Source organism: Gobio gobio, assembly GCF_949357685.1.
Source record: "Gobio gobio genome assembly, chromosome: 18".
Taxonomy (NCBI): Eukaryota; Metazoa; Chordata; class Actinopteri; order Cypriniformes; family Gobionidae; genus Gobio; species Gobio gobio.
In genome coordinates this window covers 37,691,158-37,715,663 of record NC_137111.1, presented here as the reverse complement: position 1 = coordinate 37,715,663, position 24,506 = coordinate 37,691,158, and the positions used below count along the sequence as shown (strand labels likewise).

The 24,506-nt window shown below is 38.2% G+C and overlaps 2 protein-coding genes across 3 annotated transcripts in view; both read left to right on the top strand.

Moving 5' to 3' along the window:
- Nucleotides 1-16,913, top strand: part of rab11fip5a (RAB11 family interacting protein 5a (class I)) — a 29,387-nt gene extending 12,474 nt beyond the window's left edge. Inside the window, exons 3-6 of the mRNA XM_079843402.1 lie at nucleotides 1,766-2,501; nucleotides 5,466-8,384; nucleotides 10,235-10,364; nucleotides 14,282-16,913. Of these exons, the coding sequence (XP_079699528.1) occupies nucleotides 1,766-2,501; nucleotides 5,466-8,384; nucleotides 10,235-10,364; nucleotides 14,282-14,539 (4,043 nt within the window). The 3' untranslated portion in view covers nucleotides 14,540-16,913. The remainder of the gene's footprint in view (nucleotides 1-1,765; nucleotides 2,502-5,465; nucleotides 8,385-10,234; nucleotides 10,365-14,281) is intronic.
- Nucleotides 16,914-17,475: 562 nt separating this feature from the next.
- sfxn5a (sideroflexin 5a) overlaps nucleotides 17,476-24,506 on the top strand; it is a 23,231-nt gene continuing 16,200 nt past the window's right edge. For both annotated transcript variants that reach the window (XM_079842590.1, XM_079842589.1), the window contains exons 1-8: nucleotides 17,476-17,600; nucleotides 21,573-21,641; nucleotides 21,724-21,801; nucleotides 22,240-22,266; nucleotides 22,518-22,572; nucleotides 23,123-23,148; nucleotides 23,245-23,298; nucleotides 23,383-23,439. In XM_079842590.1, the coding sequence (XP_079698716.1) occupies nucleotides 17,544-17,600; nucleotides 21,573-21,641; nucleotides 21,724-21,801; nucleotides 22,240-22,266; nucleotides 22,518-22,572; nucleotides 23,123-23,148; nucleotides 23,245-23,298; nucleotides 23,383-23,439 (423 nt within the window). In that variant the 5' untranslated portion in view covers nucleotides 17,476-17,543. The remainder of the gene's footprint in view (nucleotides 17,601-21,572; nucleotides 21,642-21,723; nucleotides 21,802-22,239; nucleotides 22,267-22,517; nucleotides 22,573-23,122; nucleotides 23,149-23,244; nucleotides 23,299-23,382; nucleotides 23,440-24,506) is intronic.

Genomic DNA, 24,506 nt, shown 5'->3' with positions numbered 1-24,506 from the left:
TTTACACCGCCTCTCGTGACGCTTTGCAAACTGTTGTGTGCGTTGTTTGTGTTGTGTGTGTCTTTGGAGACGCTCTGAAGGGAGGGTGGGATCTTTCACTTTCAAAGCTAGCTTGCTATTGCTAGCCTCTCCGAAATTGCCTACCCTACCTTTTAAAGTTAGAAAAAAAATTGTTTTCTTATATACACTGCTGTAGCATTGCTATACATTGCTATAGCACCTTTTTTCAAATGCTTCCGTTTTAGTTTCTGTCTCTTTAAAGCACACCTTTCTAAAAAGCCTGGACTGCTCTGATTGGTCATTCGCCCCCAGTCTGTTGGGGTCTGTCTCAAGGCTTCATGAACATCTGAAACAATATTATATCTATGGTTTCAGTATTGGAAGTCCATACAATGAAGTCCAAAACAGTGTTTTTTCTCGATAGTGAAATCACTTACTGGCAGGCATTATGCGAATGTGTCACATGGTGGCGTAGCTAAGTCACAGAAATAATTGCAAGACTACAAACGAGGCATTTCGGGCAATTGTTTTCTGTTGCAGAAATGAACTCCCTTTGGTGTGGACTAGGCCTGCTGCCATAGTCAGTGTTACACAGTGTTCTGCCATAGACTGATTACATTACTTGCCCACCGTGGAACCACCCCCACTGCTATTTTATAGAAATAAAATCCATTTAGTTTAGCTGGAAAACGGATGCTACAATTGTAAACCAAAAGCGTCTGCTCTGTACAGCACAAGCAGCACAAGCAGCACAGTGCAGCAGAAATCAGATTTCACTTATCACGTGACAGGAGTAAGGAGAGATGACTGACGAAAGTGAGCGAAAAATAAAAGTAAGCACAACAGATCCTGAGCATCATTGACAAATATATTTTCTTGTAAAATGTGCGGTCAGTACCGCCACTCTCTCACAGGGACGCTCTCTCTCTAGTGTGGACATTGTGCTGTTATATAATATAATAATATTTTATTAAAATGTAAGCTTCACATTTCTGCATTTAAATCCTCAAAAAAGGGGGAAAAAACATGAACTTATATTGTAAATGCCACAAAAAATTAAAATAAAGTCGGCATGATATGGAATGAAATTCATTCAATCTATTTTCTTATTGCATGTTATTGAACTTATTGTGAATTATTATAATTTTTTTGTTGTTGTATGTTTCACTTTATTTGAGCTCGTAACTCAATCTTTCGGGGAAATTACAGACTTATCTCTGTCGATGTATGCTGGACTCTCCAGGTTTCCCCTTCTCCGTTTAAAAAAAAAATTGCGTCCACATGAAAACGCAAAACACGCTATGAAGCGCTGTCAATAGTATGCCAAACCAACAGGTGGCAATATAACCCTAACTGTAAAGCCATGTTGGCCAATCAGAAGCAAGGAAAAAATGTTATTGCCGGTTCCGGTTCTGACGCAACAAGCCAAAATTTCCAGTTTCACTGTCCACACGACACCACTGCAACCGGAGTTTAAGATGTTCACCCTGGCAGGAGTTTTCAAAAAAGTTTGGTTTCAGTATCCGAATACTGCATTTGCGTGTGGACGAAAGGCCAAACCGCATAGAAAAAGCTGTGGTTTTGAAAATACCCGTGTTCGTGTGGACAGGGTCTTAGTCTGATCAAACCCCACCCCTTTCATTCAGATCTGCCCCAATGCCAATTTTTTTTCAGTAATCTGTTTCACTCGGATGTGTCACAAGGTGTTGCTATGTCTGTTACATTGTGACTTTAAGAAGTTGATAAAACTCTTTTTCTCTTTCAGAACACACAGTGGCTCCCTCGCCACAGGTTTCTCCTGTTAAACATGTGATGTACGACATCAGCTTACCAGTGCCTCATTCTGTGACGTCAGAGAACGACACTCTTATTCTGCTTCCTTCAGTGTGCGTGAACGGGAATCCGGTGGAAACGTCTCCTCTTACTCACCACCCACCGTCACTCATACTACAGCAACCTCAACGAGAGTCAACCAAACCAGTAACTCAGTCAGGTCAACCACAGGCAACCAAGCTGCCAGTTAATTCTCAGAAAACCCAATCAATTGAACAGAAATCCCAAGAGACCCGGCTATCCAAGTCAGAGTCAAAGCCAAGGCCCGAGCCCCAGCTCCCAGCCCTCGGGGTGCTTCAGAAGGGCTCCTCTATCTCCCTCTCCCTGCAGAACCTCTCTCGCCGCAGGGAAGAAAAGCAAAACGGCGGTCCTGTGGATGGCCGTCGCTGGTCCTTCGATAAGCCCGGAGAGGAAGAAAAAGCTGCCATCGTAGCAGCATTAGAGCATGCTGGAAGAGTTACAGAAGAGGCAGTGATAGAAACAGTGATACCTGCTGGAGAGACAGAGACTCAGAACAAGAAAAGGAGGGGCCTGTTTTCACATGGGAGAGGTGATTTGGCTGGGAAAGGACCAATCATGAGTAAGGAGGAAGCAGAACATGCTCAACCACTTGTAGAAGTCAAACACAAAGGATGGTTCAGCTCCAAGGACTCGCACAGTAAACCCAGGTAAACTTATTTTTGCCATATTTATGTTACAGATTCTAAATAGAAGTGTGTATTTGTGGTCCTGTGAGCGTGAACGCTGTGACATACAGCCATAGATTTAGTTTCAGCATCTGCATTGCAGAGGGAGGTGTTGCCTGGAAACCTGAACTCCTTGAATTACTTCCTTTAACTTTCTTTCTCTCCCTCTCGCTCTCTCTCTCTCTTTCACACTTGTTCTCCCTCAATACCAAGCTTTGATTTCTCAATTTTAATCGGAAAGTGCTATTTTTGTTATGCAGACAGATGGATCTGAATGTGTGTGGGAGTGTTTGTGTTCGCTATGAATGGGAGGAGTCAATCAGTTTAAATCTGTCACTGACCTAAACCAGTATAACTACATTCTTACTTCTGGTGTAGGTGTGTATGCAGTCCATTGTTTGGTAAATATTTTCTTTTTTTCATTGGTGATGGTAAATCACACTCTGTTCTATTTTTCTGGGCTTTGGTTTGGGTTTTTGTAAAGCAGGGAAATAACTATTCATGCTGCGTCAACAAAAATGTGCACACACATGCTCTTAAACATCCCTTCAAAAAGAATGCAAATTAAAGAAATCCCACATCTTCAATTAAAAAAAGGAAGGCAATATTATTAGCTAATTAAGATCTGTGAATTCCAGGCTTATCAAATTAATCTCATGTTGAAATTTCCTGCTGATGTCTCTGTGCAAATTCCACAGTGAGCTTCATTATGTTGTACTCACTCAGTAGTGCACTTGAAGTGAGATTACCCAGAAGATAGCTGCATTACATCTCTCGTATCTTCACATTTGGTACGTGCGAAGACGTCATTGCCACTTTATTTCAAATCCTATTAGAAATTCCAAGTAAAACCTTAGCCTTTAAAATTATCGTACTTGGATTTTCTTATCATAAACGGCAAAATTCTAAATTGGAATGACAGTCATCTGTACACTTCGCTAATGGCCTTGAGGAAGAGCTTGTGGCAGGATTTAGTTGCTTATTTGTTTGGAATATCTCTACGTCTGTGAAAAGATACAAAAATGCTTTTTAGAATTTGCTACTTGAGCAAGTAAAGCAGGGGTGTCCAATCCTGATCCTGGAGGGCCACTGTCCTGCAAAGCTTAGCTCCAACCCCAATTAAACACACCTGAACCAGCTAATCAAGGTCTTATTAGGCATACTAGAAACTTCCAGACAGGTGTTGAGGCAAGTAAGAGCTAAACTCTGCAGGACAGTGGCCCTCCAGGACCGAGTTTGGACACCCCTGATGTAAAGGTAAAAAAGAAACCGTTTTACTATACAAATATATTGATTAATTGTTGAGCCTAGTAAGTGTGCGCTTATTAATGCATGTTCAGTTATTATGCACAAAAATTGTACAGGTAATTGCACTTCTACCAGGGCTGGACGATTAATCGAAAAGTAATCGGAACCAAAATTCAGAACCTCTAACTGATGTAATTTTCATGTCGGTAATTTTGTTTTTTAAATCCTGTTAATACTATCCCGTGTGTAGTTATCCTACGTGACTCCGCCCCATCCAGTCACATCGAGTAAAGTTTTGCAGGCACACGGAAAGATTCAGAAGCAGTTATCTTTGTTTATACAATCTGGATGCTCCGTATTGCTAGGGAAATTGCACAGTTTATATTACAGGTTAGTTAATCGCTATTTTGATATGCGCTGGTACACACACACACACACACACACACAGACACACACACACACACACAGCCCCGGCGCTAAACCCTGATAAGTCCCTTAATTTGAAAAAAACTCAATAATTTGACAAAAGTCCCTTGAAAAAAGTCCTTTGAAATCCTGATGGGAGTGAGAAAAACGGATTTACACACATAGACCTCAAAGAGAATATAATCTATGCTGATCAAGTTATTATTCACCCATGAAATGTCCCATAACAGACTGAATCTTTATGGCTAATGACCTATTAAATGGGTACAGATTAAGCCTTGACGTAACATAAAAACAGTTTTCTTTTGAAAATCACCATTTACAATGCAGTTTAGCTCACAACTATTGTTAATCTTTTCCTAAGCAACTGGCTTCTAGCATGTCTTTATTAACTGTGACATCTAGTTCAAATGATTTCATAGAAATTTCTTTGAAGTTTAGCTACTGGAACATGTCAAATACCCCGACCAATCACATGCTCTCTTATGTTTACTTGCTTGAAGCAAAAAGTGATTTCGTTTATGTATGGACTTAACTATATGGGCCTAAAAGTCAGTCTGTAAAAGTCTGTTGTTTGCTCAGTCTTTCTTTTTTTTTCTATCTCTCACCTCCCCCTCTAATACGGTTGGGTGATTTGTTATGGCCTTTTCAAACTCAGCGTTTCTACATGTCTTCAATGTAGAGCAACCAGACACTGTTTTCGAAATACTATCCTGTCATACTGCTTGCCACATCACCAGGCACTACTGCATGGTAATTCTTTAAACATCATTTGAGTATGCAATAAGAAATGTATAAAACTGTAATATATTGAAGAGTTATCAAATGGCATATTATCATGCGTTTGGCATTCCGTTGTGGAAAACTACTGACCTTTTGCGCTCTGATTTTATGCTGCACATTTCCTCATAAAATGTCATTTAAGATATCACATGTATACAAAAACAATCATACGATCCACAGTATGTACACTGGAAACTGCTTTTCTGTGAGGAGTTTTATGAGAAATAGGATAGTATGTTATTTTGAGCACAACAAAATTTTAACACAATTATTTTAGTGCTATTTAGAAGTTTCCTATAGCAAATGTCATTTTTGTTTAGAATACATGGTGCACAATTGGTGTTTGAGGGATTTTGTATTTTAGATTGTGAAGGTCACTGGTCATTGCACTTGGCCATCGTTGTTTCTCTGCATTATTAAGGGTTTAATGGAGGACACGGTTACTAATGAAGTGCACTGGTTTTTATGTTATATACCTTTCTTTCACAGCCCACTGGTGTCTCCTCGGTCACACTCAAGTGCCAGTACAATCTGTCAAATTGTACCCTTGACCTCTAATGACCCTTCACAGAGCATGGCTGACAAACACGCTAATCCCTTCACTTCTCTCCCACCCTTTTCTGAAGACAATCCCTTCCTCCCACTTGCACAGCAGAATCCTTTTTTTCAGGAGCTTCATTCTGCTGCTCCTTTAACTCCTGATGTGCCCTCTCTCTTTAGCTCACAGTCTGGTAGTAATGCCACGCCAGATTTGCTAAGGATTGGAAACAAAAAAGAACCATCCCAAATGGATATCTCATTTGATCCTTTAATTTCTCACTTCGAGGGACAGACAAAAAAGGATGAATTTGAACATTTTGCTGAGGACAGACTGAAGTCTTCAGATGAGGTGAATGAAACAAAGGATTTGGTTACACCCCCTGCTCTTCTTCTGAAAACAAATAATCAAGAGCCCTCGGGTGCTTTGGGTGGCTTAATGGTGTTGGATACAAATCACCTAACAGATTTAGGGCAAACCGCTTCAGCAAGTACTGTTGAGAAACCTAAGGAACCTGCTGCTGACACACCTCAAGTTTCAGTAATTGATGTTAATGAAATTTGCTCTAGTTCTGACAAGCCTGACCTTCCAGATCACGGGACACATGGCTTCCCAGAATTTGATATGAATTTATCCGAAATATCCTTACCCGAAAATTCCAGTTTAGAGTTTTCTGAACTGAATACACTTGCATGCCCTTATCCTGCACTGCCACCCTGCTCCATGAATGAAGACCGTTCTGATGCCACAACTCTTGAAGACCACACCGAGATGTCCCTAAACTCACAAAATGCCAAATCAGATGTCACACAGCCGTCATTATCAACAGCAGACACTGTTGACCTTCTTCCTGATATCTGCATTGATTTCTCAGAGGGGGTGTCTGTGAATCCTGAAACACAGATGCTCGAAGCACCTGAGTCTGCTACAGATATTGAGTCTGTGATAGTCCATGAGGATCCTATGCCATTCTGTAGAGACAACAGCTCAGGTGACGCCCTGGAAAAGTCCACTGGGATATCTGATTCCATAGGTGGCGACCTAGACCACCAATCTATTGAGCGCTGTCGTTCTCCACAGAGTGACATCATTCCAGTTAATATAATACAATCGGATGAAGAATTTTGGAGATCAAATGCCTCACTCATTCAAACTGTGGCAGTAAGTGGAAAGCCCCTAGTTGAAACCACGGAGCCTTCAAGAATCCATGTTCAATCAGCACCGAGTACCCTAGTGTCAGCTGTTTTGCCAGTGAAGAATGGAGAGAAAACAGATGCAGTTATGGACACCATGCTTCAGAATGAATCAGGAGATGGTTTCTTAGAGGGTGTCCGTAGTAAAGATATCTGTTCTGAAATTGAAGACTCTGTTCCTGAGACTCTGTTTGATGGCCCTTCCTTTCCAAGGCTCTCAAAAACCATGTCTAATGACATGCAGGAGGACAAACAGAAAGTCAGTGAATTGCTTACAAGTTCATTTAAGAATAACTTCACAGGTAATCTACTCTTCAGCATCAGTGAAGAGCAAGAAATAATGCATTCTAATGAGCCAACACATCCTGAAGGACATCTCCTTCTCAACAGTGGAATTAGAACAGGGACAGATGAGAATGCATCAGATCCAAACTTAGTGCTCTCACCTGGTAGTGAGCTCCTCCACAGCCTGTACAAGAGTACAGAATCAGACCAGTACCTTACTTGTGTATCTCAGCAGGATTCAATTTCCCCTAGCTTAGAGCTCACACAGGATGTGAAACCCAAACATGATTGGTCTGTAGAGGACACTTCGAAATTTGAGTCCTTGCCAAACCATAGCTTTAATGCCATGCCAAAAGATGACAGATCTGTAAAGGCTGTACCAGAAATGGCTTGTAAGCAAAATCAGGTCATAGAAGAAAACAACATTAAACGATCTCAAGAAGTCTTGCCAAAGCCAGAATCCCCTCAGGATGTTCTACCAAGAAATTTCTTATTGGACCTCCAGCCAGAAACACATACTCTTACACTAAAATCAGCCCCCTCAGACAATACATCATCTGAGAACATGTCTGACGTGAAGAAGTCAGATTTTGATGAAGCAATGCTACAGTGCAACCCTTCTGGGGACATTGTTGAGAAATATGACTTTTCCAAAGATATGATGCCAATTTTTGTTACCTCGGATATGATAGCAGAACTTGAGGCTCAGCTTGCACCGTTAGATACGGAAACATGTCAGGTGAATGACTATAAAACCTTCCCAACCAAACAAAACGATTCCCAAGAAGTACAAAAAGATGAATCACATAATATTGAATCTGTTGGGATTGTTTTGGAGGACAACCTACATTTGTCCGATTGTGTATTAGAACAAACCTCCAGTATCACTCAGGATCTTGTCATAACTAATTCTGGCCTGAAAAACATCTTTCTACCCAAGCCAACTGAAACACACCTTCTTTGGACTAGCGGAAGTCCAGTCGCAAACCCTGAATCTGCAGAGAGTCTAGACAGAAATACTGAAATGTGGACAATCCCAGCTGTTCAAGATTCTGTGACACCTGAATTATTTCCAGTGAACTGGCCTCCTTTATCCCAGCCATCAGCACCTTCACTCTTTGAACAGCCAACTCTGGCTTCAAGGCATGATCGCAGCCTTAATTTTTCATCTTCTTTGTTCAACCTTTCACCTGCAGCTTCCTCAACACCACATGTAGCTGTAGACACTAATGCACAGCCTCAGCTATTCCCCTTTTCCATAATTCCCCCTACCTCAGCGGAGTCATTGCCCCGTCCAGAACATGATCCTCTTCCTACTATGCAGCCTGTGAATTCTACATCATTCAATCCTTTTCTCCAGGATAAAACACAGGCATTTGATCATCAGAGCAGGTGAGGTCTCAATTTGTTGTGTTGTGGTTGTTTTTGGAGATCAAGGTTAAACTGTTCTTGCTCTAATCGGCACATCTGGAGATCTTTTTGAAATTCCTTGGGCTTTCCAGTCACTTTCATTCAGCTTTAAAACGTATTGTCTTCAATGATGTTAAAGGTAAAATCTGTAATTACTGAAACTCCACTTAAATTACTGTAATTTCCTCTCCTAGAAATTAATTATGCAGTAACATGGAAATATTGGTTAATGCTGATAACCGATAATTATTGATCGGTAGGTCAACTTAAATAATGTTGGCTCCCATGAGCATTTGACTGTTATTTATTGGCTGAAATATACAGTATTGGATCATTATATTAATTACTAGAAACTATTTTGGTTATGCATGGACTACAGCATTATAAACTGGTGCTCTATATACAGTCAAACCAAAACTTTTTCAGACATTTTCTCACATTATCACAGTTTATTCGCTATAGTTTAGAAAATGGTAATAAAATATGACAAGAACTGAGTTAAACTGTGTCAGAACAAATTCATCTGTCAGATAACTTTGATAGAAAGGTATATAATGGATTACAATCAACCAAACAGCTGTGTGCTGTTAAATTTAAGCACACATTTAGATAATACCAATTTAGGTCAACCAATTACCAAGCAATGCTTCATTTTGCTTAGTCTGTGGTGTAAAAGGTCACATTAGCAATTAAAGAAAAAACACTTAAGCAAAACATGGTCAGGTCAAAGTGTTTGAATAATTTTGGTCCCACATTTTTATCAATTTTACTGGTAGTCCAGTGTGTGAAGAATTTTTCGGTATAATGTGTCACAGTTTACTTTATTTTGCTATCCTCACTTACGTAAATTAACTATAGTGTCCTGCTCCTACTAGTAAAAAATATTTCTGGCGTCTGAATAATTTTTGGTTTGACTGTACATCTACTATTTCTACAGTCTTGCCAGTTTCATTAACTACAGATTTCCTGTTTTAGCAGATATGTGGTGCAAGGTATGTTTCTTGTGAAAATAGTGTTATGGTGTTGTGCAAGGTGTCTCTTGGGATGTCTTATTATATGCGCGATCGATGCACTTCACTTTCTCGGGTTGCAGGGCGACTCTTTCCCTCCATCCACATCTTCTCTCTTGTGTTAATTTGTTTGTGGTAGCAGCATGTCTCCTGATTTCTCCATGGACAATCACACATAGGCTCACACTCTCTTGTGGATCCTACAGTTGGGATGGGGGAGCCTCACTTCAATTAGCAGGTGTTAACCAAGTGAGCTGCGAGTGAGATGCTTGGTTCGGTCCAACCAAGTGAAATGGTCCACAGGAAGCTTGCCTGAGTACATTTTTTGTTTCTGGGATTTCGGGGGCTTAGTAGTTTCCTTTGTATTTCTTTACTTGATTAGAATAATTACCCTTACTGCATCTAGTCTAAGGGGTTGTTGGATGATGACTGAAGGTAATATTTATTGTGTCCTAGAAGAGATCTCCTTGTTTCAGAACTAAAGGCTGTTCACACCAAGAATGATAATTTTAAAGATTAATATAATGATAACTATATTAGCGTCCACATGATATAATTTAATTTATTTGTATGCTGATCAAAAAAATCATTTTGAAAGTAATTCCAATTATATTGTTTCTCTGTATCATTATAGTTGTGGTGTAGACTCTGCTATTCCTTTATATTTAGAATTAGAACGGTTTTTAGAACTATATCTTTATCTTCATGTGTCTTAAATGATGTGCTGTTGTGAATAAAATGATTGACTTATTATATTAAGCTGTCACCATTCGTTTGTGCCCTGTACCCTGTCTAATCTTGCTGTGTCAATATGTCTTTTAGTCCACACCCTGTGAAGCCATTGACACCCCCTGATGAGAAAAGGTCAGAGAGTCGCTCCGTACTAGAGAAGCTTAAATCCACCATCCACTCAGGACGAAGTCACCACTCAGACCAGGATGCAGACAAGAAGGTACTGCATGAATATGAAGCAGCCTGTGTTTTTTGTGTTTGTTTTTTTTTATGGTAAATTTGCTATTTGAGTAAAATATCACATTTAATTCATTGACACTGATGAACCCAAAAACATTTTGTCAGCTTTCACTTGTCATGTCTCCTTATTGGCATCTAAATACCAGTCCCTCCAGAAAAACGCGATTATGCGATCGCGTGATTTAACGCATAATCAGCAAAAGTCTGCATATTCATGCGGGGGCCTCATTTTTTCAAATATGCCGCACTTTCGCCGCATAAATTGCCTATTTCCGCGTGCAAAATATGCGGGGCTATCATGATTTCATAATCCCCGCATTTCCGTTGCAAAAAAAGTCATATATATTAGCAGAAAGTTGAAAAATGTTCGTTTACTTCACACAAGAGCCGCCATTTCCGCCTATTGCCATGGGAACGTTTTGAAGTGACGTGATTACCCGACGCGAACGTCATCGAAAAGCTTCAAACCCCCGTGGAGAAACCATAGATACCGGTGAAACCATGATGAAGCACAAACTCCCATTGGCCAACAAAAATAACAGCAAAAGAGCAAAGCAGTTTCCCTGTGTGCTGACTGATTTCAAAACACCGCATCATGAAGCTTTGAAGCGTTATGAATCAATGAGTCGATTCAGCGGTTTGAAGCGTTATGAATCAATGAGTTGATTCAGCGGTTTGAAGCGTTATGAATCAATGAGTCGATTCAGCGGGTTGGATCGCCAAAGTCACGTATTTCAGCAGTTTGACACGCGATCCGAATCATGAATCGACTCGATGATTCATAGCATCATGAGGCCGTGTTTTGAAATCAGTTATCACTATATAAGTCGTTATTTAGTTTTTTTTGCACACAATAAATTATCGTCGCTTCATAAAGTTATTGTAGAACCACTGTAGTGAGATGGACTTTGTAACGACGTCTTTAGTAGGCTACCTTTTATGGGTCTTGAGAGTGTACATTGTGCCAATGGAGGCCTTTCTGAGCCATCGGAATTCAACTAAAATATCTTAATTTGTGTCCAACAACATAAAGGGAAGTCATTAATGACAGAATTTTCATTTTTAGGTGAACTAACCCTTTAAGAGATTGCACTTTGTGCATTGGAAGCACTCAAATGTCTGTTTTGTATAGCGACATCTGTAAAACAGGAAGTTATTTATAAATTTTTTCAGAAGTTGTAGCATATTCCTTTTGTAAAGCTACAGAACTTGATTGACTAAATGTTTTGTAAATTTGAGCCATTATTAAGGTCTTCAATAAAACAAGATGAGAACTTAAATATTCCAGCACTTTCTGTGATGTAGTGCTTTTTTTCTCATCAAACCGCAGTTTTTGCAAGTTCCCGCAATTCTATCGCATAAAATTGCATAAATATCCCGCATTTTTCATCGCATTTTTTAAGAAAACGTGCCGCATAATCAAGGATTTTTGCCCGCAACAATCACAAAAAAAAGCCGCATTTTTCTGGAAGGACTGAAATACAGTTCAATACAATGCAAACATTTTTCCTACTCTGATCATTATTTAAGTAAAAGTAATATTTTTGCACTATTTATCTCAAAAGTATTAGATATAATTTCCCCACATGTTCTTCTGCTCACCAAGGCTGTATTTATTTGATCAAAAATACAAATACAAATGTCAAATATTACGGGTTAAAATAACCATTTTCTATTTTCTATTTATTCCTGTAATGCAAAACTGAATTTTCAGCATCATTACTCCAGTCTTCAGTGTCACATGATCCTTCAGAAATCATTCCAATATGCTGATTTGGCGCATTTTGTTATTATCAACGTTGAAAACAATTGTGCAACAATTATGCACCAACAGTACTTAATATTTTTCCGGAAACCTTTCATACTCAGACATTATATATTTTTTCTTTTAAACTTTAGATGAACATTCTGTAAATATTAATTTACTAAAATGAACATGTTTAAATGTTAATCAAATTAAACAAGCAGTCCTACTACTAGTTACTGCACTTTAAAATTTCAATTGAGGAAACCGATTGCTTCAATTCATTTAAGTTTACAAACCAATAGTTATGAGTACTGTGAACTTATTTCAGGTGAGTTCACAAAAAGAATATTTCCTAAAATACAATTAAACTTCACTCAAATATTTTATTTTGCTGAAACTCAACTGTATTGATTAAAACAATTCCATTGAAAAACCTGTTTGTTAGCTAGCTACTTAGCAGGCTAATGCTTAACATGTGCTAATAACACAATAAGTTAGCAAAAAAAATTAAATAAAAAATTAGGCAATCAATTACATAAGTTTAAGCAGAACTTATCTTGTACTAATTGCTCATAACTTCAAATATTTGAATAAGCTCATTCATACATTTAAATTAAAATGATCAACTTAAATATTTTAGCAGTGGAAACTTGGCTAGCTTTAACTAGTAATTCAATAAACGCTACCTTGCTAATTGGTAATACAATGTTTTGATAGCATAGCACTTGCTAAATGAGAACAGCAATATAATACATTTAACATACTGTATATCTGTTCTCAAACTAAGCTCATGCTCCACTCGTCACCATGATGATAACCCCCCAAATAACCCAACATAACAGAAAATCTTCTAAATGAACATAGCAAAACATTAAACACTACTAAATCTTCCACTTAACATTAATCTTGCACAAAAAACATTATATAACACTTAATTTTAGCATTTACTCTCCCTTTTGAGTGTCATGGCAAAGCATGCTGGGAAATAGAAATTTCAGTTAAAGAAGTTTCAGGTAAATTTAAGTTTGTCGAAACAAAAAGAAACAAGTTCATAAAACTCAAAACAATGAAACAATTCAGATTACTTCAAATGTGTCCGTTCAGTGAACTCGAAAGGAAAGAAAAGTTCTAAATACTCATAAAAGTTAATTCGATTGAACTAATTTGTTTAATTTGAGTTGGCTCTACTCAAACCAATGAATTATTTTGAGCGTTAGAGTTTACAGTGCACAAGAGACTATTGTTGCGTCCGAAATTGAATACTTTTCTACTATATAGCACGTAAAAAACAGTACGCCAACAGAGTAGTATGTCCGAATACATAGCATTCGAAAAACAGTAGGCGAAAAGTCCCCGGATGACCTACTACTTCCGGCGAGATTCTGAAGTACACATTCGATGGACACTTTACTATCCCATGAGGCCACGGGAAGGGATTTTTGAATGGAGGTGAAGCGACGCAACTGACGCTGGTAGGTCACATGACAATAACAACATTGCGGATGTAGTACGTCCGGATTACATTCATACTACACGCATTCATACTATACAGAACAAACTTTTTAACGGTCGCAAAGTAAATTCAAATGTACCTACTCAGACGCGTTCAGGACGCGATTTTGGTCGCTCCGTATCACTGCATCAGTAAGTGCTACTTTTTTAACAAAGCTCTTTTGGCCCATCCTCGAGCTAACCACAGGCTCTACTCTTCAGAACAATGGTAACCCTCAAAAACTCCCAACATAACAACAATAAACACTAACAGATCTCCACCTGCTTTAATCTTGCGCAAAAACATAAAAATAACATTTCATTAACATTTACTCTCTACAGAGTCTGAGGCAAAGCATGCTGGGAACTAGAAATCCGCCTTGAGCCTGTGACTTATTCAGTTTGAGTTCTGCTTAATATAATCAGTTATTGAGTTCACATAACTTTTTCTATTAAGTGCAATGAACTTTCAGTAATATTTTATGTGAAATGAACTCATTTCATTGAATACATTTGCCTGTTAGGTTTTGCAATGTACTACTACTAATAGTTCTGTCATTTAAATCCATTACCATGATCACAAATCAAAATATAATTCAGAAGTGACTTTATGAAAATAGTCTTGTGATGTAAATCTTTGCTTGTCTTTCTCGTTTTAGCCACTAGTGGAGGGAGGAGGCTCGTACTACCACCTGAACCACAGCGAGCTGGTCAATTTGCTGATCCAGCGAGATGCTGAGCTCAGGATGGAGCGGGAGGAGTACGAGAAGCGAGGGGCGCTGCTGGAGAAGCGTGAGACGGAGCTAAAGAAGATGAAGTTCATGATCCGAGATCTAGAGGATTACATCGACACACTGCTCGTACGCATCATGGAGCAGACACCCACACTGCTGCAGGTCCGCACCAAGATGAAATAGTACAACAAACGCCTTCACTATCCTTCCATAAATCCCGGGTGGACGTCACAACCTTGCACTGCTACAGCAACCATATAAATGTAGAGAGCTATCTGGCGCTAGGTGGTGGACATGGGGGAGAGGGTGTAGATTTGCTGTTCTTAACTGTGTCCAAAAGTACCTGGGCTTCTACGGGGGTCTGTATGCACTGCAGGTTTGAATTGATGGTTAAAGGTCGGCACTCTGCTGCTAAACTTCAAAGCTGGTAGAATCCATGTTCACTGACCAGACATGTCACTAAGACACATGATAGTCCAGCTAAGTACCAAAACCACCTGTCAGTCGAAAGGAAGGCATGACTGTGACATGCCAGTCTTCTAGTGCTAGTGTGTTTTTAATGCACGGAGAAAAGCATTGCTTTATCTTTTGTTTTTCTATCACGTTTTGACATGTAACACTCAGCTGCTTGGAACGGAGAACAAAATAACAAGTTTGAGAATTCGAGGGGGCTTGAAAGTGTGCGAGAAGGATCTGCTTGTGCCTCCCTACATGTCTTCTGCACTTTACTTAAGAGCTTAAGGGCAGAGGCTCACACCAACTGACCTTCTAGCTTTGTTTTGTAGGTCGGTGATCTTCCTCTTCCTTCCTTTGCTTGAGCCAATGCACGTACATCGCTGCCAGTGCTTTCAGGTGTAATGAATAGGATATATACCGTATTCATTGCATATATGCCACTCGGACAAAATGCCAAATGCTGCCTTATAATACAGTATTTTCTCCATTCTGTTGTCGCTGAACTCATCACTTTTAATTAAATTGCACATTATATTACAAAATAAAAGGCGAAGGGGTGTTCGAAGTTTAACTTTCCCAAGACTGTTAAGTATCAAAATGATCAAATGGATCTGAGAGAGAACGATAGCCATGAAAATGCGAATGCCAGAAACGGTCTGCTCTAATTTAACGTTACAGTATTCTCAACACCGCAACGGCTCTGTTAATGTCACTGTAATGTAATTCTGGTGTTTTTACGATGTCGCCACTATCAGTGTTGCCACTGTCTGTGTACAATGTAGCACTATATGTAGATTGTGATAGAGGCGTAGGCCGCAGCACTTTTAGACCTCACAATGAGGCATTTGCAACAGTTCTTTCTCAAAAGCTTAGGAAGTGCACATAGTCAAACGCACACGTTCATTGCACAGACGAATAATTCTTTAAACACAGGATATCAGTGGTGTTTCCGTGCTAGTTCCTGCTAGAAAGCTCGAGATGTATCAATAACGTATTTCTGCGATTAGAAGCAGTTAAAGACTATTGAAGGTGGATTAATGAATGTTCATTTAATAAGGATTAAATTTAAAAGTTTACAAGTTTTCAAGAATATGTTACATTTTAATCATGCAAATACCTATTTATGTTTTTTATTATTATCATTATTATTGTATTTTGCTTTGTGGGCAGGTCTTTTGACACCTTTATTTTGAGGTGGTATTAGGGTTTGTACAATCCATTAATGTTTTTTTTATTTTTGAACGCTGTTTGCGTACATCATGATTACTAAGCCTAGGACTCCCTTTCTAAAGGTCAGTAGTAACAGAAAGCAATAGATGTGAAGGCCAGGCTTTTGCAGAATTTAAGAGATTCATACTTTTCTAGGTCTAAACAGATGGAATGTAATATGAAATATTTGCTTAGGTTGCCACTGTGTTGAACAATAGTTTATAATATTCACAAACACACAGCCTGCAGCCTAATAAGAGAGTGTGTTCAAGTGCCCTTGGCTGAATGATATCATGAGATGTGTGTGTAGAAGAAGATTTGTATGCTTTTAATGGTGAAGTTGATAATCAAAGCTACATTTTATGTAGTACAAACTCTGGAACTTGCAAATAAAAAACTTTTATGTTTACTAGACTACATTCATTTTATTTTTAGAGGTCTGGAATGTTTTTTTTCTTTCTTTTAAGGTCATTTATAACCTAGATATTTTTAAAGAATTGCAAAGGGTTTATTTTAAAGGAAAGAAGTTTGATGTCTGAATCCTCATTCTTAGAAAAAAGTATATGATCAATTCTTCCTTCTTGGTTGTAAATTTCAGTGGATAAGAAAAGCATAAATGAACCTCACATATTAAGTAGCGTATAAGCACCGAACATGATGGAAATGTTAAGATGAGCCATTTGTTTTAGGTGCAAAATATTTTGAAGTGCTTCCCTGAGGTGTTTGATTGGATGTTTAGGGTGTAGTTACATGAGTGTCCACTGGAGGTTGTGATGTATTCTTTTTTTTATCTAATGCCTCATCTGAGAGATGTTCAATGACTTTTGGTGTGCTCTTATGCATCTCTGCGAGGAAAAAGGTCTCTGTTGATGAAATAAACTTTTCACTTTGGGATGCATCTCTGACTCTCCTTATTTGACAAACAAGAAGACAAAGCTCTCATGTCTTGTATGTAGTGATATTGAAAATTAAACCACCATTTTAACACTACTACACTATTTTAACTACACCTCTGTAGTTGCCTCAATGATTAGGTGATATATTTAGCTTTCAATCAGTCATTAGTGAAACAAATATGCTAAAAAAGATTCCCCAGGAACATTTGTGATAAAATGTTTTGATATGCTCACACTGAGTGAGTACTTTTAGAGAATATTAATAGGTTAATATTATTTATAGCAAAATTAATAGTACACAATTTGGGGAATGACTTGGATAAATTATGTAGCAATATATGAATTCAAAACACATCACACCCTGTGCAGTAGCTGACAAGGTCATAGAAGCTAATGACTAAACTGAACCACATGATGTAGTTAAGGCCACTGAAATTAACTAATTTATTAATGAAAGTAAAATCAATGTTTTACTGACGTTTATGATAAAGCTTTAAACTACTCTAATATCCTACCATCATTTGACCTGTTAGAAAACAACATTACCCATAATGCATCGATACGGATGACTCAACCTGAGGGAAGTCTACTCTAGTTTCAGAGCTAAAAAGCCTGCTAAACCTGCCATGCCTGAGTCGACTGAGTGCCCTCCGTTTAGACTCGGCGAGTCTCGGTTTGATCAGGTAAATAACAACCGGACCCCGTCCATATACGAATGTGAGACCTTTGTGTTGTTGTAGCTTTAGTTTACCCGCCGAATCAAAACCAAACAGTGCGCTGCAGTGTTTGCTTCCGCCCTCACTCACACACACCGGTTCAGTCGCATTAACAGTGACCTCTGTTGGTGACATAACTTCTTTGCAAAATGTGATAAATATGAATGTTGTTGCCTATAACAAGTCGAGCACATTTTTTAATTATTGGAATAACATTAAGAAGCTTCAAGCTAAGGAACATACAAATTCACACCTGTACAGTAGAGGGCGCAGCTCAAACAAACCTTTCAGCTGTGCTGAGAAGAAAGTTCAGCACTCTTACTTAACCCTGAACTTTCTTCTAGTTCACCCAAAAAATGAAAAGTCTGTCATCATTTATCCACCCTCAAGTTGTTCCAAACTTGTATGAATTTATTTCTTCTACTGAACACAAAAGATATTTTGAAGAATATGGGGAACTAAACAGTTTGATTGACTTCCATAGTTACATTAGCAGAACAAAGAAATTCATACAGGTTTGGAACAACTTTTGAGTAAATGATGACAGAATTTTCATTTTTGGGTGAACTATTCCTTTAAGCAATAAAATAAAAAAAGAAACACAAATGTGATGTTTATCTAAAGTAATTTTAGTATGGTTGAATTGGATCATCGAAAGTCAGCGGCCAAGACATTGGTCAATAAATTGATATTAAATACACGTAAATTTGTGTTATTTAACATTTAATCGTTTTAGGTTTGCGTCATATTCTGAGTTTGCAGTTTTAATTAATTGAGGAATTTGTGCAAGTGAGACCTGCATACTCACATTTAGTCTAGAACTACAATAACCATCATGTTCACACAGCGCACACACAACACCTCTGCACTTACTTTTGATTTCTCTCAACATGGGGACAGGAGAGGTGTCAGTCAATAAATGGGAAAAGAAAGTAACTTGTGTTACTTTGAAAATATAACTTTAATTTATTTTGTTGTAAATTTTAAAAGTAATGCATTACTTTACTAGTTACTTGTAAAAAGTAATTTGATTATGTAACTCATGTTACTTCTAATGTGCTACTCCCAATACTGTGTGTGTTATATATATAGATAGATAGATAGATAGATAGATAGATAGACAGACAGACAGACAGACAGACAGACAGACAGACAGACAGACAGACAGACAGACAGACAGACAGACAGACAGACAGACACACACACACATATACTATATTGCCAAAAGTTTTGGGACGCCTTCCTGTACATGCACATGAACTTTAATAACATCCCATTCTTAATCCGTAGGGTTTAATATGGAGTTGGCCCACCCTTTGCACCTATAACAGCTAGAACTCTTTCCAAAAGGTTTGGGAGTGTGTTTATGGGAATTTTTGACCATTCTTCTAGAAGCGAATTTGTGAGATCAGGCACTGATGTAGGACGAGAAGGCCTGGCTTGCAGTCTCTGCTCTAATTCATCCCAAAGGTGTTCTATCGGGTTGAGGTCCTGACTCATTAAGAGTTCCATTCACTGGAACTAAGGGGTCAAGCCCAACCCCTGAAAAACAACCCTACACCATAATCCCAACTAATGCAGTCCAGCAAGCACCATTCTCCTGGCAACCGCCAAACCCAGACTTGTCGATCGGATTGCCAGACAGAGAAGCGTGATTCGTCACTCCAGAGAACACTTCTCCACTGCTCTAGAGTCCAGTAGTGCCATGCTTTACGCCACTGCATCCAAGACTTTGCATTACACTTGGGGATGTATGGCTTGCATGCAGCTGCTCGGCCATGGAAACCCATTCCATGAAGCTCTCTACGCACTGCTCTTGAGCTAATCTGAAGGCCACACAAAGTTTGGAGGTCTGTAGCTATTGACTGCAGAAAGTTTGCGACTTCTGCACACTGTGCGCCTCAGCATGTGCTGACCCCGATCTGTGATTTTATGTGGCCTACCACTTTGTGGCTGAGTTGCTGTTGTTCCCAATTTCTTCCACTTTGTTATAATACCACTAACAGTTGACCCTGGAATATTTAGTAGTGAAGAAATGTCACGAATGGACTTATTGCACAGGTGGCAACCTATCACGGTACCACGCTTGAATTCACTGAGCTCCTGAGAGCGACCCATTCTTTCACAAATGTTTGTAGAAGCGTCTGCATGCCTAGGTGCTTGATTTTATACACCTTTGGCCATGGAAGTGATTGGAACACCTGAATTCAATGATTTTGAGGGGCGATTTTGGCAATATATTTTAAAAAAAAATAAAATAAAATAAAATAATAAAAAAAAAAAAAAAAAAAAAAAAAAAATATATATATATATATATATATATATATTACTTGTATGTAAAAACTAGATATCTAGAGACCTTTTGCAAACATTTTTTTGACTTGGCAGTCTTTAGTGGTTAAGTTTCACTTAAGGTCAGGCCCCAGACCCTTATAATTCACATCCCAGCCTCAATTAATTATTTTCGAGCTTAGCATCAAATATGAAGAGATTATGGTTAACTGTTTTGTGCCAAAGCAAGTTCATTAGCAACACTACTCTATTAAAACATATGTAAACTGGAACATTCACTGCGACAAAAAACAATTTAAGCCATTTTGTATGTATTAGTGACTCAATAACTTTAACCTCAGATGAAGAGGAATTGAGAGGCAATTTATTTATTCATTCATTTATTTATTTAATACAGATGATTCACATCTGCTGTTATTGCTCCAGCGGTAGCGTCCTTCATATGTGTTCATATGTGATAAACAGAGAATATGTTGCGTGCTGCTTTGAAATCTTGGAATCCTTCTCTCTCACACACATTTGAACATTTTAATTGCGTTGGAAGAAGTATTTTAGGTCTACAGATCAGCCGGCAGCAGTTGGTGCGCACGCATAATGAGGCGGACACACCTGGCGTGCGAAAACAACTGGTTCGGCCCTGGTGTCAGAGTCTGCATCAGCAGCTGAATCCCACGTCTGGAGAAAGTTTCTGGGACCTCAGAAATAATTTGTTGCATAATTAAAGAAATTGTGAACATATGATTAATAATCATGATTATTATTCACTGGAGAACTGTTCTTGTTCCACACAAACCTGCCCCGAGTAGCCTGTAACTTAGTATTTTTAGGATTCATTGGATTCTTTAAGGGGGAAATCAGTTTTATTTTTTTTGCACACAATACATAAACAATAAATAATCAATCAGTCTAAAAAAAATCACAAACATAAAATTAACCAACAAATAAAAGTTAGTTTCCTTTATACGGTAGTTATGTTATATACAAGGGTGATTACACATAAGCTGAGACAAATATCTGATCATTTGTCACTTTATAAAATATGATGCCAAATGGCTTGGATTATCACATAGTGCTATTTTAAACAGTTAAATAGCTCCGCTACACTATAAACGGTAAAAAGGAAGAAATGCAATACAAAATTGTCTTACTTTTCCTATGTTGTCCCACTTAATCTACCTAAAAACAATGGACCCTCTTCACAACCAGGTATGCACTGCAGTAGATGTTTAACTTATGATATATATTAGATGGATAAAAATAATTAAGGCGAAATTTATATCCTTCAGACAAATGGGTTTATCTGATGATTTCACTTCTTTTATTGCATTCTCTCAACTTTTAAGATCTGTAAACAATCTATAAACATTTAATTCCAACAGATTTTTATGAGAAGAAAACTATTTTACAAGGTGGCAATTTGGTATAAATCCGTTCCATCACGTATGAAAAAAGTAAGCATGAAGACCCTCCCCTAAACATAACCTTTATTGGGGCGTAAGCAGATCGTATGAAAAATGTGTATGAATTAGGCACCAATTCACCAAAATGTACAATAGTTATGAATTGCCATGAGAGTGTTGTTAAATTCCCAATATGTTAATAGAGTGCATTTTATTGTTTTATTTCTTAATGTTTCCGTTACTTCAGGGTTCATTTTATGGCAGATTAAGACACTTCTTGGATGTGATCGACCCTCGAACGCTCTTTGTTTCAGAGGTAAGCGAGAGTCTCCTGAAATGTAAGCCTCAAATGATTTGATAGTTTATCTGTGAATGCTGTTTTCTGTTTTATATTTTAGAAATATTTAAATGAATGTATGAAACTCCTGGATCAGTTCAAAAATGGAACTCTCCCTCCAAGTGTGACTAATGTACAGGTAAGTTTGGGGCCCATTGAAAGTTAAGGTTAAAAATAAAGGTTCCAAAATGGGGGTTTTCACAGTGATGCTATGTAGAAGAACTATTTTGGATTTCCCAAAGAGCCTTTCAGCAAACAGATCTTAAAATGACCATGTTTTTCTTACTGTGAAAAGAAGCTTTTTCCACTATAAAGAATGAATAAGTTCCATGGATGTTAAAGGTTCTTCATGGAACTATAGATGCCAATACATTTAAAGAGTGTGTATGGGAATAAGAGCAAAATAGAAGATGTCAACCAATCAAGTTGTCAGAATTTGTCAATTCAGTTTACGTGTGTTGTGTAAAGAACTTCTGTTTTCTTGTTAACTTTAGTAACACAACAAAAACAAGGTGAGGACGAAATAAATTGTAAACATCTCCCTCTTTTGCATGTTTCCCTCTGTTTTTCGCTATAGCTTTGGGAAGCACAGAAGGTTAAACAGGTGAGTGTGAACAGTGTTGAAAGCCTTTTACAGGTTCCTATGATGAAAGAACCTGCTCAAATCGCTCGACATCTTCGTGCACAGTATGACACACACTCACAAGCTGTGGTTCTGAATAGTGGTGTAATGAGAGGAGAATTGCAGAGAACCTCAGCATGGTAATTCTCCCATCAGTCCGCTCTCACCTCTTATTCCCTCTCGTTTTCTCCTCTTCATCCTGTCTGCTGTCTGTGGACTCATTATGTCCTCAGGCCATCATCCATCCAGACACAGGAGAGAAGATCCCCATGCCCTTTCGCATGTCAGGTAAGGGTGTGAGTGTGTGTGTGCGCCTGTGTCATGGGTGGTAGGCAGTTTTCTGCTTGTTACCAGCTCTGGAGACTAGAGCTAGGTGGTAGGGGGTCTCTCTGGACCGATCTGTTGGCAAAGGTCACACTCAGCTGGGCTCTGATTAAACCCTCTCCCTCCTGCTGTCTGGAAGTGTTGTTGGGCCACTCAGAAATAGGAGTATTTTAGTCTTCTGTTAACACTACTATTTAAAGAGAGAACAGATAGGGAGAGACCTGCCTGACAATTATGACGGCTACCTCTGACCAATGCTATCTTTTATGAGTAATGAGGATTTTATTAATCTGTTAAAGGTCAGTAATAAAGTCATAATGTCATATGAGAGACTATAATCCTGATTATTAAACCAAACATGACATGAAATTTACTTCTGTTGCCTGATCTGGCATATTCAAAAGTCAAAATTATATTCTTAGTGTTATTCCATTATTGAATCAAGGATACATTTTCCTCTGAAATCATCTCCTTCATATTCTTTGTGTTGGCACGTTTTTCCTTTTTCTTTCAGGTTTTGTGCCCTTTGGTACTCCAGTGGTAGGTCAATGTGAAAAGATATTTAACGTTTCCTTGTCTTGGTCACCAGATGTTAACATTAAATCACTGTTAAATCATTTACTCCTCCGTTTATAGGTTGTGGGCCTTCTTTTACCCAATCAGACATTTGCTTCCACCATCTTCTGGCAGGTATATGCTATGTGTTTTTTCTGGTCTTTATGCTTTACAAGTCATTCCAAGCTCTGTTTACTATGAACTATGTCTTTCTCACAGGGGCTGAACCAGAGTCACAACGCCTGTGTCAACTACTGCAACCGTAATGCAACTAAGGTATGGTGTAAGTAATAAAATATGCCATGTCATAACCATAAGTACTGGTCACATGTATATGTTTACATGTGAACTAAAGTTATTAAAAAGGAATGAAACGAGTGCTGCAGAGATTGTGTTTTTGTAGGCCAATCCACAAGTTAGCATCACCCTGGTTCCCTCAACAAAACCCAAAAGGATGAATACCACGGTCACATGACTTCAACGCCACCACCATGTATTTTATGTCGTAGAATAAAAATTGAAAATGGCTTGAGATTGTGTTAATCGCAGACCTTATTTCAGATATTTAAAGTTGCAGTACGTAACTTTTTGCGCTCGACAGAACTGTATGCGTCTTGCGGAAGAACATCGCAGCCGGAGCTACTTCTCTCTGTTTATGTCTATGGTGAGTCACGCAGGGACCGTGGTCCTCCGCAGCGTTTCCTACCAGACCGGTCTGAAATAGTCCCGATATAAACACTTATTATAAGTGTACCATAATGATTCAGGGTAAGACAAAAACACGGTTTGGAAAATGGATTCATGTTGTACATTTTCATTTTATACTTTTTGTAAATCTTGAACACAAAAAAGTTACGGACAGCAGCTTTAACCAAAAACCAATTGACTTAAGAACTATGGAACTGGAAGTGTGTGTTTTCTGGGTTTTGGCCTTCAAAAATACATCATCCCTGCAGCACTCCATAAAAAAGGAAAAAAATGTGGTAACACTTTTAATGAAGCCTGTAATATAACACATTATAATGGTATTGTTAATGCATTATAATGCATGCAAAGTGCCTTATTAAAAGCCATATTATATGTTGTATCATATCATGACTAATCGTAAAAACATTAAAAAAAAGTAACGCATAAGTAATGTAACATTACTTTCCATAAAAAGTAATACATTGAGTTACTTTTTTAGGGAGTAATGCAGCATTTATAACATTACTTTTAAATGTAACTTTCTCCAACATTGGATTAACATTTTTTTTTTTTTAGCAATTATTAATATTTGTTAATTTTAGTTTCTACATTTATTTGTATTTGTTAACATCAGTTAAACTGTGAACTAACATGAC